The sequence below is a fragment of the Zophobas morio genome, unplaced genomic scaffold, assembly GCF_036711695.1.
Source record: "Zophobas morio isolate AGI-343-1 ecotype UQ-CSIRO unplaced genomic scaffold, CSIRO_AGI_Zmor_V1 ptg000029l, whole genome shotgun sequence".
In the NCBI taxonomy this organism is placed as follows: domain Eukaryota; kingdom Metazoa; phylum Arthropoda; class Insecta; order Coleoptera; family Tenebrionidae; genus Zophobas; species Zophobas morio.
Genome location: NW_026972134.1, coordinates 4,262,678 through 4,277,414, shown reverse-complemented (window position 1 = coordinate 4,277,414; position 14,737 = coordinate 4,262,678). Strand labels below are relative to the sequence as shown.

The 14,737-nt window shown below is 32.5% G+C and overlaps 2 protein-coding genes across 2 annotated transcripts; one reads left to right on the top strand and one right to left on the bottom strand.

The window, feature by feature from the left end:
* Positions 1–707: 707 nt before the first annotated feature.
* LOC135137234 (trypsin-3-like) lies at positions 708–1,705 on the top strand. Its single transcript, XM_064066839.1, has 3 exons — positions 708–793; positions 857–1,040; positions 1,097–1,705. The coding sequence occupies exons 1-3, from the start codon at positions 748–750 to the stop codon at positions 1,644–1,646; spliced, it is 780 nt and encodes a 259-aa protein (XP_063922909.1). The 5' UTR covers positions 708–747; the 3' UTR covers positions 1,647–1,705.
* Positions 1,706–4,055: 2,350 nt separating this feature from the next.
* Positions 4,056–5,081, bottom strand: LOC135137304 (odorant receptor 43a-like). Its single transcript, XM_064066925.1, has 6 exons — positions 4,958–5,081; positions 4,690–4,906; positions 4,536–4,635; positions 4,374–4,478; positions 4,161–4,316; positions 4,056–4,106 (listed from the first exon to the last, which is right to left on the bottom strand). The coding sequence occupies exons 1-6, from the start codon at positions 5,079–5,081 to the stop codon at positions 4,056–4,058; spliced, it is 753 nt and encodes a 250-aa protein (XP_063922995.1).
* Positions 5,082–14,737: the final 9,656 nt, after the last annotated feature.

The following is a 14,737-nucleotide window of genomic DNA, read 5'->3' as shown; positions in this document are numbered from 1 at the left end:
AATAAGAGTCGTTGCACTGGCAGCTATTGAGGCCCAAAATTCTACAACAAGCTATTACACTTACTATGAATTCCTCAGTGATCGAATCCTTTAGTTATTCTGACGTGTGCAAACATAAATTTAGAATATCTATTAATACAAATAAACATAAACATTTCACCCAACAGGATGAATGCAGTCTTTAGCAAAATCGTGATTAACATATTATCTTCTTTTTGTTCTCTGTTAACTGTGCTATTTCTTCTGTCCACCATGTTTTATTACTTTTCTGTCTTTGTTTCATTCCTAGCGCTTCTTGTGAGCGTTGTTGTATACTATCTATAAGATTGTTATAGACTTCTTCAAAAGTCATATCTTCTGAGGGAATGAGGTATTCGTCTAAGCGTTTTTGATATAGATATTCGGTAGGTACTTTCCTGTAGAAGATTATCCAAATTGAATCTGGATCTTTAGTTTTTTTATTTAAATGAGTAAATATTGAAATCACAATATTGTTACGAATATATCCTTACGCCAGTGTCAAAAGTTGGTTCAACTTAAATAAATGCTTCTATGATTTAGCGCGAAATCCATTTTATCAATTTCTGACAGATTAGGTACTTAGTTGCATCTGGCGAGATGATTTTGAAATAAGTATTTATAATGATTTAAAACCTGACACTCATATCTAAACTTTGTGGAATTAAAAATATGATCACCTTTTTATTATAAAATCCACTCAAGACCATCGGGTAGGCATTCGCAATCATGACGTCGTTTGTGTTCGTTGTATTTCTAGTAGCATCTGTTTCAGGTAAACAGCATACGTTTTATTTTTCAAATTGTAATTAAGTATTTCATTTTATTCATATTGCAGCAGTACCATCTTACCTTCGCGCGAAGAACAGCCTTCTTCCTGATGGTAGGATTATAGGAGGTTCGTCTATTTCTATCGACGAAGTACCATGGCAAGTTTCCCTTCAGTACTACAGCTCACACATTTGCGGTGGTTCCATAATTTCTGCTAACTGGGTTGTTACCGCTGCTCACTGCACTGATGGGTAGTCATTTTAATTTTCCATTTGATATTTTTAATAATCTCTTTGCGTCTTTGCAGATCGTCTGCCAGTCAGCTGTCGATCCGTGCCGGTACATCGAATCGCGGATCCGGCGGTCAAGTCGTCAACGTCGCCAGAATTTACCAAAACCCCAACTACAACGACAGACTGATCGACTACGATATTTCTGTTTTGCAACTGTCTTCTGCTTTGACTCTAAACAGCGACGTCGCCGCCGTCGGCCTTCCATCAGCCAGCACGAGCTGGCCCGCTGGTACTACGTCTCTTGTAACTGGTTGGGGTAGCACTTCAGAAGGATCTAGCTCTCTTCCTAGCTCTTTGCAAGGAGTCACCGTCGAAATCATCAGCCAATCGGCTTGCAGTGCTGTTTATGGGTATGGTAGCATCACTGATCGTATGTTGTGCGCTGGTGTCAGCGGTGGTGGCAAAGACGCTTGCCTAGGAGACTCTGGCGGCCCATTGGTTATCGGTAACACACTTGCTGGAATTGTCTCATGGGGATATGGATGTGCCAGACCTAACTACCCTGGTGTATACTCTAATGTACCTGCTCTTCGCAGCTATATTGAAGAAACTGCCGGAATCTAAGAAATTTAATTAACGAACTGTGGATATTTTTAGGTAGAATAAAAAATCTCAAAGTTTAAGTTCTATTTTTTGTGATGTGTGAATGTCGTTAGAATATGCATGCAAGCTCAGTAAGTGTATGTTATCCATCATCAACGGAACCAACGTAGATGTTATGTGGGCCCAAGCAGAACACAGATACAACAGATGTGAATAATCCATGTAGATATGACATGACGCGATCAGTTCTGTTGATCTTTAAAATCTGATTCAATGAATTTTATTATTTAATCAAATAATATTATAATGATGTATGTGATATTTTTGTTAACTTCTTTTTTGGTAAGTACACGTAATTTTGACTGTCTACAGTATTCAAATTTTTTTGTGGCGATAAATAGACAAGTCCTGGTTAACGTTTCGCCATTAACACGATAATTTTAGAGCATGTTTGAAATTTCACGTAATTAGTCTTGTAATTTTCAAAATTATTGTAAATAAAATCGACAAGAAACAGGTAAATAGGCGACAGGGATGTCGAGGATTGTCTATATACATATAAGTATTTGTCCTGACTGACAGACTGATTCATCAATAACACAGAGCCTAAACTACTGAAGCTAGAAACATGAAATTTGGTCAGTAGGCTCCTTTTATTATGTAACCACTCACTCTATCAGAGGGTGAAAAAAATGTATCCTAACTGTGAAATCCATGTAGCCGAGTTGAGAGCAACAGCTGCATATTTTAGTATTCTCTAAGCTTCATGTTTGTCTATTACAATTCTAGTCTTTCTAAAAAAATGTTCTATTTACTCTTCATAATATCTCATTGATAATTTTCAGAGGAGGATGTATATGTAACTTAATTTTGTTAAATTATTGAAAAAAAAAATCTAGGCGATTAGTAGATCATGAGAACTTGGAAATTATGCTTTGGAACAAATTCCCCCTTATATAAAAAATTAACATACTTGACTTATTAATGTTTATGAGTTTTTTTTTTGTCAGATTGGCAACCTATTTAAAATTTTATGATGGCATATCTGATTGTTAAGGGACATTTATGACAGCTGCCATTGTCAACCAATTAACATATTTCTTTGGCATACTCGTGTCAAAATTGACAACTATGAACTACTAGCGGGGATGCCAAAAATTCAGAATCACCAACACAAAAATTTGCTTCGATCATTAATAGTCACCTGATGGTAGATAGTTTTTAGAAAATTAGAATCTTTAATCCCAAAAAGTATAAAGAGAGAATTTTTATGTGTAATTAAATTATCAAGAAATGTTACACTCAAAATTTTTCCTTACCGATCCACAAGAAAAGTATAATCTGCTAAGAGACGGTTCATTCCTCAGGCAATAATAATGTCCTTATAAGTTTGAATATCAATATGAGTTTGACTATAAATTCAGTAGTATCCAAAAATAGTCAAAAATATACCAGTTACAGCCACCGTTTTAAGCTCAGTCCATTTAGCATTAAAAAATAAAGTTTCAAGATAACTTCTACAAAACGGGATCTGTTCCAAATGACACAACTAACAATCAGTAATGTAGGTAACCATAACTTTTTATATTATTTTTAAAACATATAAACGATTATAAAATTAATTTTTATTGATAAAAGAATCAGTATCACTAAAGGAAACTACAAGTAAATCACCTCTTTGTTTCATGTTTTAATGATATCATACTGATGCAACGTGTGATAGTGGGACCCGACGTATACAATTTTATGAATTGTATTTAATATCTGAACGTTCAAGGATTTTACACTGATATAATTATTTAAATTTAATTTTTTGTTAGAAATGTTTACAAATGAATCTACGTATCGACTTACACTTAAATAAGTTCACCTTTTTTGAAAAAAATTGTTAAAAAAAATCTATGAACGAAATTTTTGAAAATATTAAATTTCAAAATTGAAGAGAATTCTGATATATTTTAATGTGAATTTAAAGAAAAATCTAAAATTCCGGTAAAAACTGCAATTATTTAACTGTTTATTAGACAATGTACTTCATTAAAACAAATCAAAATGACGAAGCTGATTCTTTAACTTTGTCGTTAATTGGGGGGATTTTGCAACCGTTTTTTCAAGTTTTTCAAAGCCTTCTTAACAACGTAGCATCGAGAATAAACGTCATTTTTTCATCACACTGTATAATAAATGTTTACAAGTAAAGCACGATTAAGTTCAGCAGGTTTTAAGAGATCTGTTTTTACCAATCTATACTGTTATGTTATTTATTAGGTTAAATATGTATATTAATTTTTATTGACGACAAGAAATACGATTAGTCTACATTACACACAAAAAATAAATACATGTTCTAACAGCAAATTCAAAAGTTGATAAAAGGTTAAAATTAAAGAACATAATTATCAAGTATAAAAAATTCTGGATATGCCACTTTTAATAATAACTATTGAAAACAGCAATCAACGAATAACTTGTTTTCAAAATCTGAAAAAATAAACATTAAATTAAAAAGCATTTACCACCAAGCCAAAAACTCACCGATACAAATGTTCGGATTGTAACGTCTACCACTTTTCCAGCGGTAATACGCAGTGGCCGTTTGGAGCGTTCCATTATAATTAACAAACTTTTTCGGATTTTAACGTCATATTTATACCACGGTCCCATACAAATCGCGTTGATTAGATCATTATTCTAAAAACACAAATTCAGCATGGTGAAAATAAATTTGTAAGTTGACTTATGCCTTACCTCCTCATATAGCAGTGTACCGTAATGGCAGTAAAATAGTATTTCAAAAGTTACAGTAAATATTGCCACAACATATGTCAAAGCTTCTACGCTGTTGAATGGAACCTAAGAAAAGATTTTAAAAGTACATAAGATTCAAGTGAAAATAATATTTTAACTAACAAGGATTAGGCTAATGCAAAAAAAAGATACACAAAGCATACTTCCAGAAAACTGGCAGAATATGCTCCAAGAGAAACATTCTTCATATTCGTCTACAAACCTGCAAATTTTTTACGAAGATAAAATTGTAACCAATACCTGTACCTATAGTTACCACAAAATTTGCTTATGGTGTTCAATACAACTTTCTAGGTGTTTGTAGACAGAGTGGAATTCTATGACTTGTTCACTACTTTTGCTTAAGTTATGTTCTAGATGCTTATCAAGATGCTGTAAGTTATATTTCAAAATCTTTAGCTGACCTGTCGCATGATACACTAGACCACCAAGCAATGGATCCATGATTGTGCTAGAACCATCATACAGAGTTGCTGTAAATGAAAATGTCGGTTCTGGTATATATATACACAACTTTTTTATACCTATAGCAATGAAAACCACTGTAAAATAGTAGTTCACACTGGTAGATGAGGGGTCATATGGTAACCACAGACGTAACGGAAGCTTTCGTCCCTTAGCAAAGAACGGAGGGACATTCCATCCCATAACTGTCAGGAAAGCAGCATAAAAATAAAAAGTTGAATTTCTGTGACACACCCGAATACACTCGTCTATAATTTTCTTTTCGTGCTCTGTTTTTGGTGCAAAATTCTTCTCTTCGAAAAAATTGATGCACCTTTTAATTCTTTCACTATTTTGAAGGAACGGTAGGAGCTTAAAAAAGATCGAAATACAATCCGTTATAATTATTAACATCGCATTAGTTTCCAGGTTGTTCGAGCTTCTTGATGTTAGAGTTTTTATAATTATTAATATTGTGGTCAACACTAACAATACTAAATATAAAGTGTAAGCCCGTATTCTCAAAAACACTGAACTTTTTCCATTCGAATACAATCCCATAATGTTTAACACTTTTAAGTTTAAACCGAAACTTTTGTGTATTATGTTCACCATATCAGTTTATTGTTTCAGAATAAGAGACACGTTTGAAATGAGAAGTTTTTATTCAGTTACTCTTATATAGGTACATACGTCTCTAGAAATTTTTATGAAGACATTCCACCCCTTTTAGCTAGTCGTGCAATTACATTCAATATAAATTCTACATTGTCACTTTGTGAATATTTGATGAACTTGATTTTTTAAAGGTTTAATAACAAAGTGATTAAAAAAATTCTTGTGTTGGTTTCCGTCGATATATTGTTTCATTTTTTATTCATTAAAATGTGTGCCTTTCGTAAAGGAGTTACCCGGTCTCGGGATGAAGTTATTGATTTTAATCTATTAATTATGTAATGAACTTCAAAGCCACACAGCTTTAGAACAGAAAGAAATTAACTTCAAATCGAACTGCAACACGTGTATCTTTTAAAATATTTATGTCTCGTAACAAATCAATTAAAATTGTTCAATGCCACTAAATTCAAAAGGTCTAAAGTTGTATTGCAATTGTGCAAAATTTTTAGGTTCTTTTAAATTTTGGTTGTTTGATTATTCCACTCGTCTCCAGTGAATCCATAGTCAGTTGTAAATAGCTTTAAAATTTATATTGGAATTGTATTTTTACTTCCCGAGCGTAAACAAAGGAAGTATTGTAATCGAGTCCGTCAGCCGACTCTCTACTTTTACGTTTTCTCGATCTTTCATGACCTCTAGAAGACGAAGAAATAGGTCTCCCATTTCCGTCTGTCTGTCCGTCTGTCCGTCCGTCTGTCCGTCCGTCTGTCCGTCCGTCTGTCCGTCCGTCTGTCTGTCCGTCTGTCCGTCCGTCTGTCCGTCTGTCCGTCTGCCCCCGGATTTTTATTAGACAGATAATCTCCGAAAGTACTCGACCGATTGTTGTAAAATTTTGTACTTATATTAAGAATATCATGTAGATGGTAAAACGCTAACCAAAATTTGTCTAATCATCCCCAACACTAATGCGATGACGTCACTTCAAAATTGTACATAGTAAATGGGTTTTCAATTGTATAAAATAACATAGTCCTACACATGTAGTTTACAACTCTGAATCGACTTTTCACCCGAAACGTCCAGATTTTTGGAAAAAAAATCAAAATTATAAAACAACATTTTGAAATTTAATTTTTAATCTGCTAACCAGAATGCTTTGAAATGTTGCAGATGTTTTAAGGCTATAAAGAGCATCATAAATCTTTAGTCAAAAAATATTTGCTTATCCCCTCCAAAAACTTGATGACGTCAGCTCAAAAGTTTGTGGCATAAATCATATCTAAAATGTACAAAATATGATGAGCCTGTACTTGTCATTTATCACTCCATTTATATTTTTTGGATTTGCATATACAGAGTGACTCAAAAAAATTAATGAATGCGTAAATATATTTTATTGATTTAATCAGGAACTACAAAACGGAATGCTCTGACATCTTGCACATGTTTTAAGGTTATAAAGAGCATAATAAATGTTTAGTCAAAATATATTTGCTTATCCCCTCCAAAAACTTGATGACGTCAGCTCGAAAATTTGCCGAATAAATCATATCTAAAATGTACAAAATATGATCAGTCTGTACTTGTGATCTATCATTCCATTCATATTTTTTGGATTTGCATATACAGGGTGATTCAAGAAAATAAATGAAAGCGTAAATTTATTTTACTGATTTACTCAGGAACTACAAAACCGAATGCTTCGAAATCTTGAAGATATTTTAAAATTATCATAAGCATGGTAAATTTTTGATCAAAACGTATTTGGTCGTCCCCCCTAAAAAATTTATGACGTCACCACAAAATTTTGCTGAATAAATCCTATCTAAAATGTACAAAATATGGTGAGTCTCTTCTTGTGATTTATCATTCCATTCAAATTTTTTCGATTTGCATATACAGGGTGACTCAAAAAAATTAATGAATGCGTAAATTTATTTTATTGATTTAATCAGGAACTACAAAACCGAATGCTTTGAAATCTTGCAGATGTTTTAAGGTTATAAAGAGCATAATAAATTTTTAGTCAAAATATATTTGGTTATCTTCTACAAAAAACTGATGACGTCAGCTCAAAAGTTTGCCGAATAAATCGTATCTAAAATGTACAAAATATGATGAGTCTGTACTTGTGATTTATCATTCCATTCATATTTTTGGATTTGCATATGCAGGGTGACTAAAAAAAAATAATGAAGGCGTGAATTTATTTTATCGATTTAATCAGGAATTACAAAACCGAATGCTTTGAAATCTTGGGAATATTTTAAAGTTATTATAAGCATGGTAAACTTTTGTTCAAAATGTATTTGTTCATCCCTCCTAAAAAAATTGATGACGTCACCCTTAAATTTTGCTGAATAAATCCTATCTAAAATGCAAAAAATATGATGAGTTTGTACTTGTGATTTATCATTCCATTCATATTTTTTAGATTTTCTTAAGAGGTGGTTCAAAAAAATTAATGAAGTCAATTTATTTTATTGATTAAATTAAAGGCAACACTTATTATTAGTATTACACCCCAACCAACCCAATTTGGTAGACACAAAATTTGTTAAAGGAAAAACTCGGTTGAAACATAAGGGTAGCACGCTTATTTACATCGACTTTAACATTACAGTCCTGCATTTGTTTTATGCGCTCACTTGGTTCCGCGAATGTGAAATAGACATGTTTATAATCAACCAATTGTGAATTTCACCGTCAAGAATTAAAATAAAACTCAATGTTTTATATAATAAGCGGAAGTCGAAGCAATAAAACCGATGGTCGTTTTGTTTACAGTTTCTCTGTTTGACTCTCACGTATGCTGTTACGCCTGTCATCTTAAATTAAGAATGTTTATACATACACGATTTTCAGTTGCCTCTGATACGTATACGTGAGTAAATTGTTTCGTTATTTTATTGATTATTACAAATCAATATTCAAAACGACCCAATTCATTTTCCCGAAAATTTGAGAATATAATAATTTTATTCTTAGTATTACACTACATCTATCCCAACTGATATACGTGTCCTTGCAAAAATGTTGATGACGTCATCGCAATTTTTTTTTAAATTCCCACTACAAAAATCTAATGAGAAAAAAAACACAATAGGCATGCAGTCGTCAAGTTTCCGACAGCGAGGGAAGTACTGTCTAAACTCTTTAGACCAATTTTTCTTGTTTACAAATACCATATGTCGAAACCCATATATTTATCGAAGCACCTAACAAGCCCCTCTCGCAACCACAATAATTAAAGCAACGCAACACTAAGCAAAGTTTTAAAACCTCTCAATACCTGCATAAAAGCATAATAATTTTTATATTGTAAAATGGTTTTCCATTTCCATATGAGGTTGATTGCGATGAAGAAAGTCGGTACAACGTAAAAAATCTAACTAGCGCTTTCTATTTCATAAATAATTAAATTTGCACCTCCGAAAGGCGTCTAAATTGACTGAACCTTAAAAAAAAACACTGAAAGCGCTGGAAACTAGTAGGTAAACTTCTTACTCTATAAGGGCATCCCTGCTGCGTGAGGGCGGAGAACTCGGCAGGAGATTATCCTTTTTATTACAATAGCAATAGCTGATGCCAGGTACTCGTACAGACTTTCACAATCGCCTCTTTCTCGTAGAATTTAAACACAATTTTATGTTGATATTTTGCAGTTTAATTGTCTTTATCGCGTTAGACACTGGTTTATTACCAATTTCTCTTTTTTTGTTTAGGTATACATAGTTCAGCCATATAAACTTAGTTTGCTATTACTACTTATATCTTCTCACAATACAGTTTCAAATAATCTGTTAAATTTTATGTATTATTTGAACACCAACAATTTAAAAAGACGTAATGCAGAAAAACAATGTTAAAAAAAAATCATCCTAATTGGTGTCTTTTATCTTTCCTATGCGGATTTTATTTATTATGGTACAACAACTTTATGTATTACATTGCATCGCTTATTACATAAACCCAATATTGTTCAAAATGAAATATGTTTTGTGCAACTCGGCTCGTAGTACCAATGTTTTTTTTTAATCCAGTTGATACGACCATGTATGGTTTTGACGAATTGTATACTAGTCCAAAAGGTATAAGGTTAACTGACCATCATAAAAGTAGTTGACCGCAAATAAATACCCCCTTTGTGTGGTTCGCACTAAGCTTATCGGTTGGCAATAAATCGTCTTCTAAACATTTCCTGCTCATATTTAACACGGCCGGTTTTCAAAGCGAGTGGTTATTTCGGAACCCTCAGCGGCTGCAGGTAGTAAAGAAATAGTGGAGTGGTGGATTTACATATTTAGTGAAAGCCGCCCCTGAACGAAACCACAACAGCCGGTCGAGCTGCAGTGGACACGTTATTTACGACCCTAAAACCTTTTCTATTATAAACAACTTAACTTCGACACAATGGGATGATTTTATGATGGCGATATAACCTTATAGCTTCTGGTCTACTATACTTACCATGAATAAAATACAAAAGAAAAAATTCAATATTTTGACTCCTCTGTGTTGCAGTATTTATTTTACTTAATCTTAGGCGTCCTTTGTTATTCGTACGTCTTTGATCATTAAATATTGTATTGACAATTACTTGTTCGTTTTCTTTTACTACTTTTCTAAGTTCTGACTATTGCAATAAAAATAAATTCATGTGCAAGAGAAGAGAAATACCTTTTTGTTCTTGCCCATCTATTTAAAAAAAAAACTATATCTAAGTATATGACTAAGTGTACAAAATTTTATGGTAAAAAACCCCACAGTTCATAGGATACTTCCAATAATCGGCAACAGTTACCGAAGTCCTATTTTCTTACATTCTTCACACAACTCCTGGATATTTTGGTAGCAGCGGCGGCAAAAAGGTCCGTATTTGGAACAATCCAGATTTGCTCCTCGGCGTCGTAGCAAACTGAACACCACGAGCCGGTGAGTTTTGTAGGAGTATACATCAATTTCAGGGTATTTTCCATTTTTGAGCTGGCTGAAGATGTGTTCTCGACGACGACGGTTGAAACAATGAATACGATGTGCAAATTTTTCAGTATTTATTGGAGTTGTACTCTAAGTAGGAGCGTGGGGGATGTACAGGTGCAGTTGGTTACAAAGAGGGCTTAAGTTGATTACCAGTTAATAATGTAATATTTATACTGGGGTACTTTCATGGGGATTAATCTCAATAGCAGGTAGTTGAAGGTTGACGAGGGATCAATGACAAACATAAAGTAATTAAATCTGTTTCCAAGTATCTTTATAAACACTGTATTGACTTATTTGACAATTAACATAACTTCCTGTTTGAAAAACTGTTTATTGGAAACCCTCATTTGCTTTGGATTTATGATTATGATAGTTTACAATCCTGACCCCCTGATTGCTTAATCGAAAGGAACGAAGGTTGTATGAATCAGATGTGCATTATGGTATTTTCGGTTGTTTTGCTTTTATAAATGATGTATTTAAACTTTTTTGTTCATCTTCCTTGCCAAAGGGTGTTCACATTTTTTTATTAACACTAACAGAATTTGAAATTGGTGAAATATATATGATATGCTTTCACATTTTTAAAAAACAAATCAAGGATCAAAGGGGACCCTGAAACTTTTTAAAATTGAAAAAAAAAACATAAGAAACCCTGACATTCTTCCACTGTCTATAAAAAATATCAAAAGGGGAGCTTGTGATTTATTAAGCTATAAAAAAATAAATAAAGATCCCCTGAAAGTCTCTAAACTTCTTTGAAAATACACACACTAGCTGCCCCTGAGATTATTTCACATTAGTAAAAATAATGACGCAGTGGACCTCTGAGATTAGATTTCTTCACCTATAAAAAATTGTCGGAAGGTTGTTTCGACAGAACTTTCCTCGCACCTGAAATACAACATATCCAGCATTTTCGAAAAATTATGAAATTTGATTTTGCGAATTTTATTTTTTATGAGAATCCTTATAAACTAAAATAAATAATATGTATTGTAATGTTAAATTAATTGTAAAGTGCGATGACGTCATCAACATTTTTGCAAAAACACATTTATTAACTTGAGTTGGTGCAATGTAATGCTAATAACAACAGTAATGCATTTCCAAATTTTCGAGAAGATGGAGTAAGCCGTCCTTGATATGATCAATAAAATAAATTGATTCGTTCATTTTTTTTAGCTACCTGCATAAGCAAATCTAAAAAATATGAATGCAATGTTTAAACACAAGTCAAAACTCATCATATTTTCACATTTTAGGTAGAATTTATTCGGCAAAATTTTGAGATGACGTCATCAATTTTTTGGAGGAATAAACATATATACTTTGATTAAAAATTTACCTTGCCTATAATAACTCCTGCACGATCTTAAAGCTATATATTATCTAAATCTATTTACCATAAAAATCCTATTGTATATTTATGGTTACCACGGAACGTCAGTACGTCAGAGCCATAAAAACGGACAAGCTATTCCTGAATAGCAAAAGGAAGAGCTTAGTGCTAGCGATACTAATTTCTAAATTAAAAATCTAAAATAATAAATTTAAAAAATGGTACCTCAATAAAAGTACGCATTCGTCAATATTTTTTTGGAGTTCATTTCTATATTCATTTATACCGAGAGATCGAAAAAGAAATTAGTCAAAGTTGGCCATGCATGAAAAGCCGTTTGTCTTAGTTTAAAATAATGTTCCAATAAACGTCACATTGACAAAAGTAATTTGCATTTGATTACATTTAAACTAAGACAAACGGCTTTTCCTGCTTGGCCAACTTTGACTAATTTCTTTTTCGACCTCTCGGTATCTACGCAATTGAAATCTCCCATATTGACATCACACAACACTGATTTTCCAGTGTAAATTAAAGTTTAGATTATGTGATAATTTAGTTAGTTTTACTTGTGATTGTAAAGTCTTTGTTGATGGCTAAATAACAATATGTTGAGTACAATGGTTGTACATCTCAGCTATTTCGTGTAAGTAGTGGAGTAGTCCAAGGCTCAAATCTAGGCCCATTGCTGTTCGTCATCTTCTTTAATGATGTTATCAGTTATCTACAGTGCAAAAACTTATATCTATGCGAATGACTTAAAATTTGTGTATCATTATCCATTAGCACTTAAAAGACTGTTTAATATTGCAAGATAATATCTACAGGTTTAGTGGATACTGTAAAAAAAGTAAATTTGAAATAAATTTTTACAAATACACAGTTATGTTGTACACACGAAAAGAGAGTTCAATAACAATTCATTATAATTATTATTAAACGCAACGTACGGTTCCGCTTTTGTTGAAGATCACAGTTTACGGCCAGATTTTTGAATTTCTTGTGGGTTTTAAAATTTTGTTTGTATGTCAAATTTTGGCGGGATTTTCGGGGTATCACACATGCAATCCGCTTTCGTCATTTTGTTTATACATTCGTGGTTTATGAGTGTTTTCGTAAATCACCGTTTATGTTTTAAAACAAGCATAATGACTGTATCTAATCTGATAAGGATGTATAGATAGGAAATATATTTTTTCTACTTTGCGTCAATAATAATATATATTTTCATTATGAAGCGCATATGCGTTTCACAATAATGATATATAATTTTATTATAGCACGCAAAACAGTAATTTTTTCTTTGAATATGTTGGTAATGTTGTTATACGGACAGTCGCAATGTGGTCGAAAGTGTTAAGTGATCACGAAAATGTTGATTTTATTACCTGTCGAAAATCCCTAATCGAAAATATTTTTTTTAGAATATATTTTTAAAATTTATTTACAATGCAAAGTAGAAAAAATAGTATATTACACTCTTTTCATAAGACGACTTGTGGCACTCATTCGTGCTACAATAATCGTCTTATGAAATACGCGTAATAATGTACTATTTAGATTGTGCCCATTTCAAGAGGCAAATGATGCACCGTTGATCAAAGACTTGTAAGTGACAGAGAGAATCTGATAACATTTCCACTCTACCTGATATAGAAAAACATTAATGTTTAGGTTTTTCCCGAAATCTAAGACTAATTCCCAAGTGTCTATAAGTAGGTAAAACCCTATTTGAAACAACAACATTTTTAAAACTGAACTGTCATTGTGTACTTTCAGATAACTAGTTATTGTTATATTACAAAAGTAACTGTTGCCTGTATGTTTACTGTCAGTCATCTGATCTACTGACATAAAATATGCATACAGTTATAACTCCATAAAAGTGTACGTAAAAAGTACCTATATATTTTATCTTAAAAAAATGATCTTCAAAATGGAAACAAATGATAATTAATGAGAAACATCTAGGCGAGAGTAAAACAGCTGTTATTCACTTTTTCTTTGATAAACGTGATTTATTAATCATAAACAATAATAACATGTGCTATGCCAACTAATCAAATATCCGAGTTGCTAAACAATCCGAAATTGAAATTTCCCGCAGGACTGTTGAAAGGTTGGAAGGTGTTTCTTCTAATACGTTCAAACATAGTTTGCTAAATCTTATAAGAAGGAAGTATAGGTAGTTTCGGGAGTTTGGAATGTAGGGTACATTTTAAAAGGTATCTTTACCTCATTTCTTGTTTTGGTGGTGCGAGTGTAAACACGAATCTTGTTAAAATTGGTATGTAATTTTGTTTATAATTTTACCTAAGGGTAATAATTGTTTAAACAAAGATAAATCGCATTTGAGGCCAGTCCCCCCTTAACGAGAGAGTGTGTTCACGTCACAATTCTTAACATTTATGGTTCTAACGAAATCATAATCGGGATGCTAACGCAAAACACTTTAGTTTAGCAAAAGTTTAACTGTTCACTTAAGATTTAAAAAAGTTCATTTATGGCAGTTGACTAATTTTAAACATTCATCCATTTTGAGAGAAAAAAACTGAAAGCTATTATCAGTTAAATTAATATTGAAAATAGCTGTTTGTTTTGGAAAAACAGAGTTTAGTGTAGCCATAATATGTGACAAATTTTTACACCCCTATTATTAGAGTAAAATCCTCGAGATTGCGACGAGGAACTTACATTCAACTCTCGTCAGATGTCCTTCTCGAGTGTCAGTAATTTAAATTTGCCACCACACCATGTTTGATTAAGTTTTTTCCTTTTTCTCTGTGTGTGTTCCATTTGTTAACGATCACAGCTCAAGGCAAAATTTTAAATCTTTCCTGGGTTATAGGTTTCTGCACCTGTCGCATTTTGGTGGGATATTTGGGTTATTACGGAGTATTTAATTATAAAAAAT

Bases quoted from the DNA above. Each gene is read 5' to 3' on its own strand.
- LOC135137234 (XM_064066839.1), top strand. From the start codon at position 748: ATGACGTCGTTTGTGTTCGTTGTATTTCTAGTAGCATCTGTTTCAG. The intron at 794-856 runs GTAAACAGCATA...TTCATATTGCAG, and splicing joins TCTAGTAGCATCTGTTTCAG to CAGTACCATCTTACCTTCGC. The intron at 1,041-1,096 runs GTAGTCATTTTA...GCGTCTTTGCAG, and splicing joins GCTGCTCACTGCACTGATGG to ATCGTCTGCCAGTCAGCTGT.
- LOC135137304 (XM_064066925.1), bottom strand. From the start codon at position 5,081: ATGGGATGGAATGTCCCTCCGTTCTTTGCTAAGGGACGAAAGCTTCCG. The intron at 4,907-4,957 runs GTATAAAAAAGT...TTTCATTTACAG, and splicing joins AGTGGTTTTCATTGCTATAG to CAACTCTGTATGATGGTTCT. The intron at 4,479-4,535 runs GTTAGTTAAAAT...ATCTTTTCTTAG, and splicing joins TTTGCATTAGCCTAATCCTT to GTTCCATTCAACAGCGTAGA.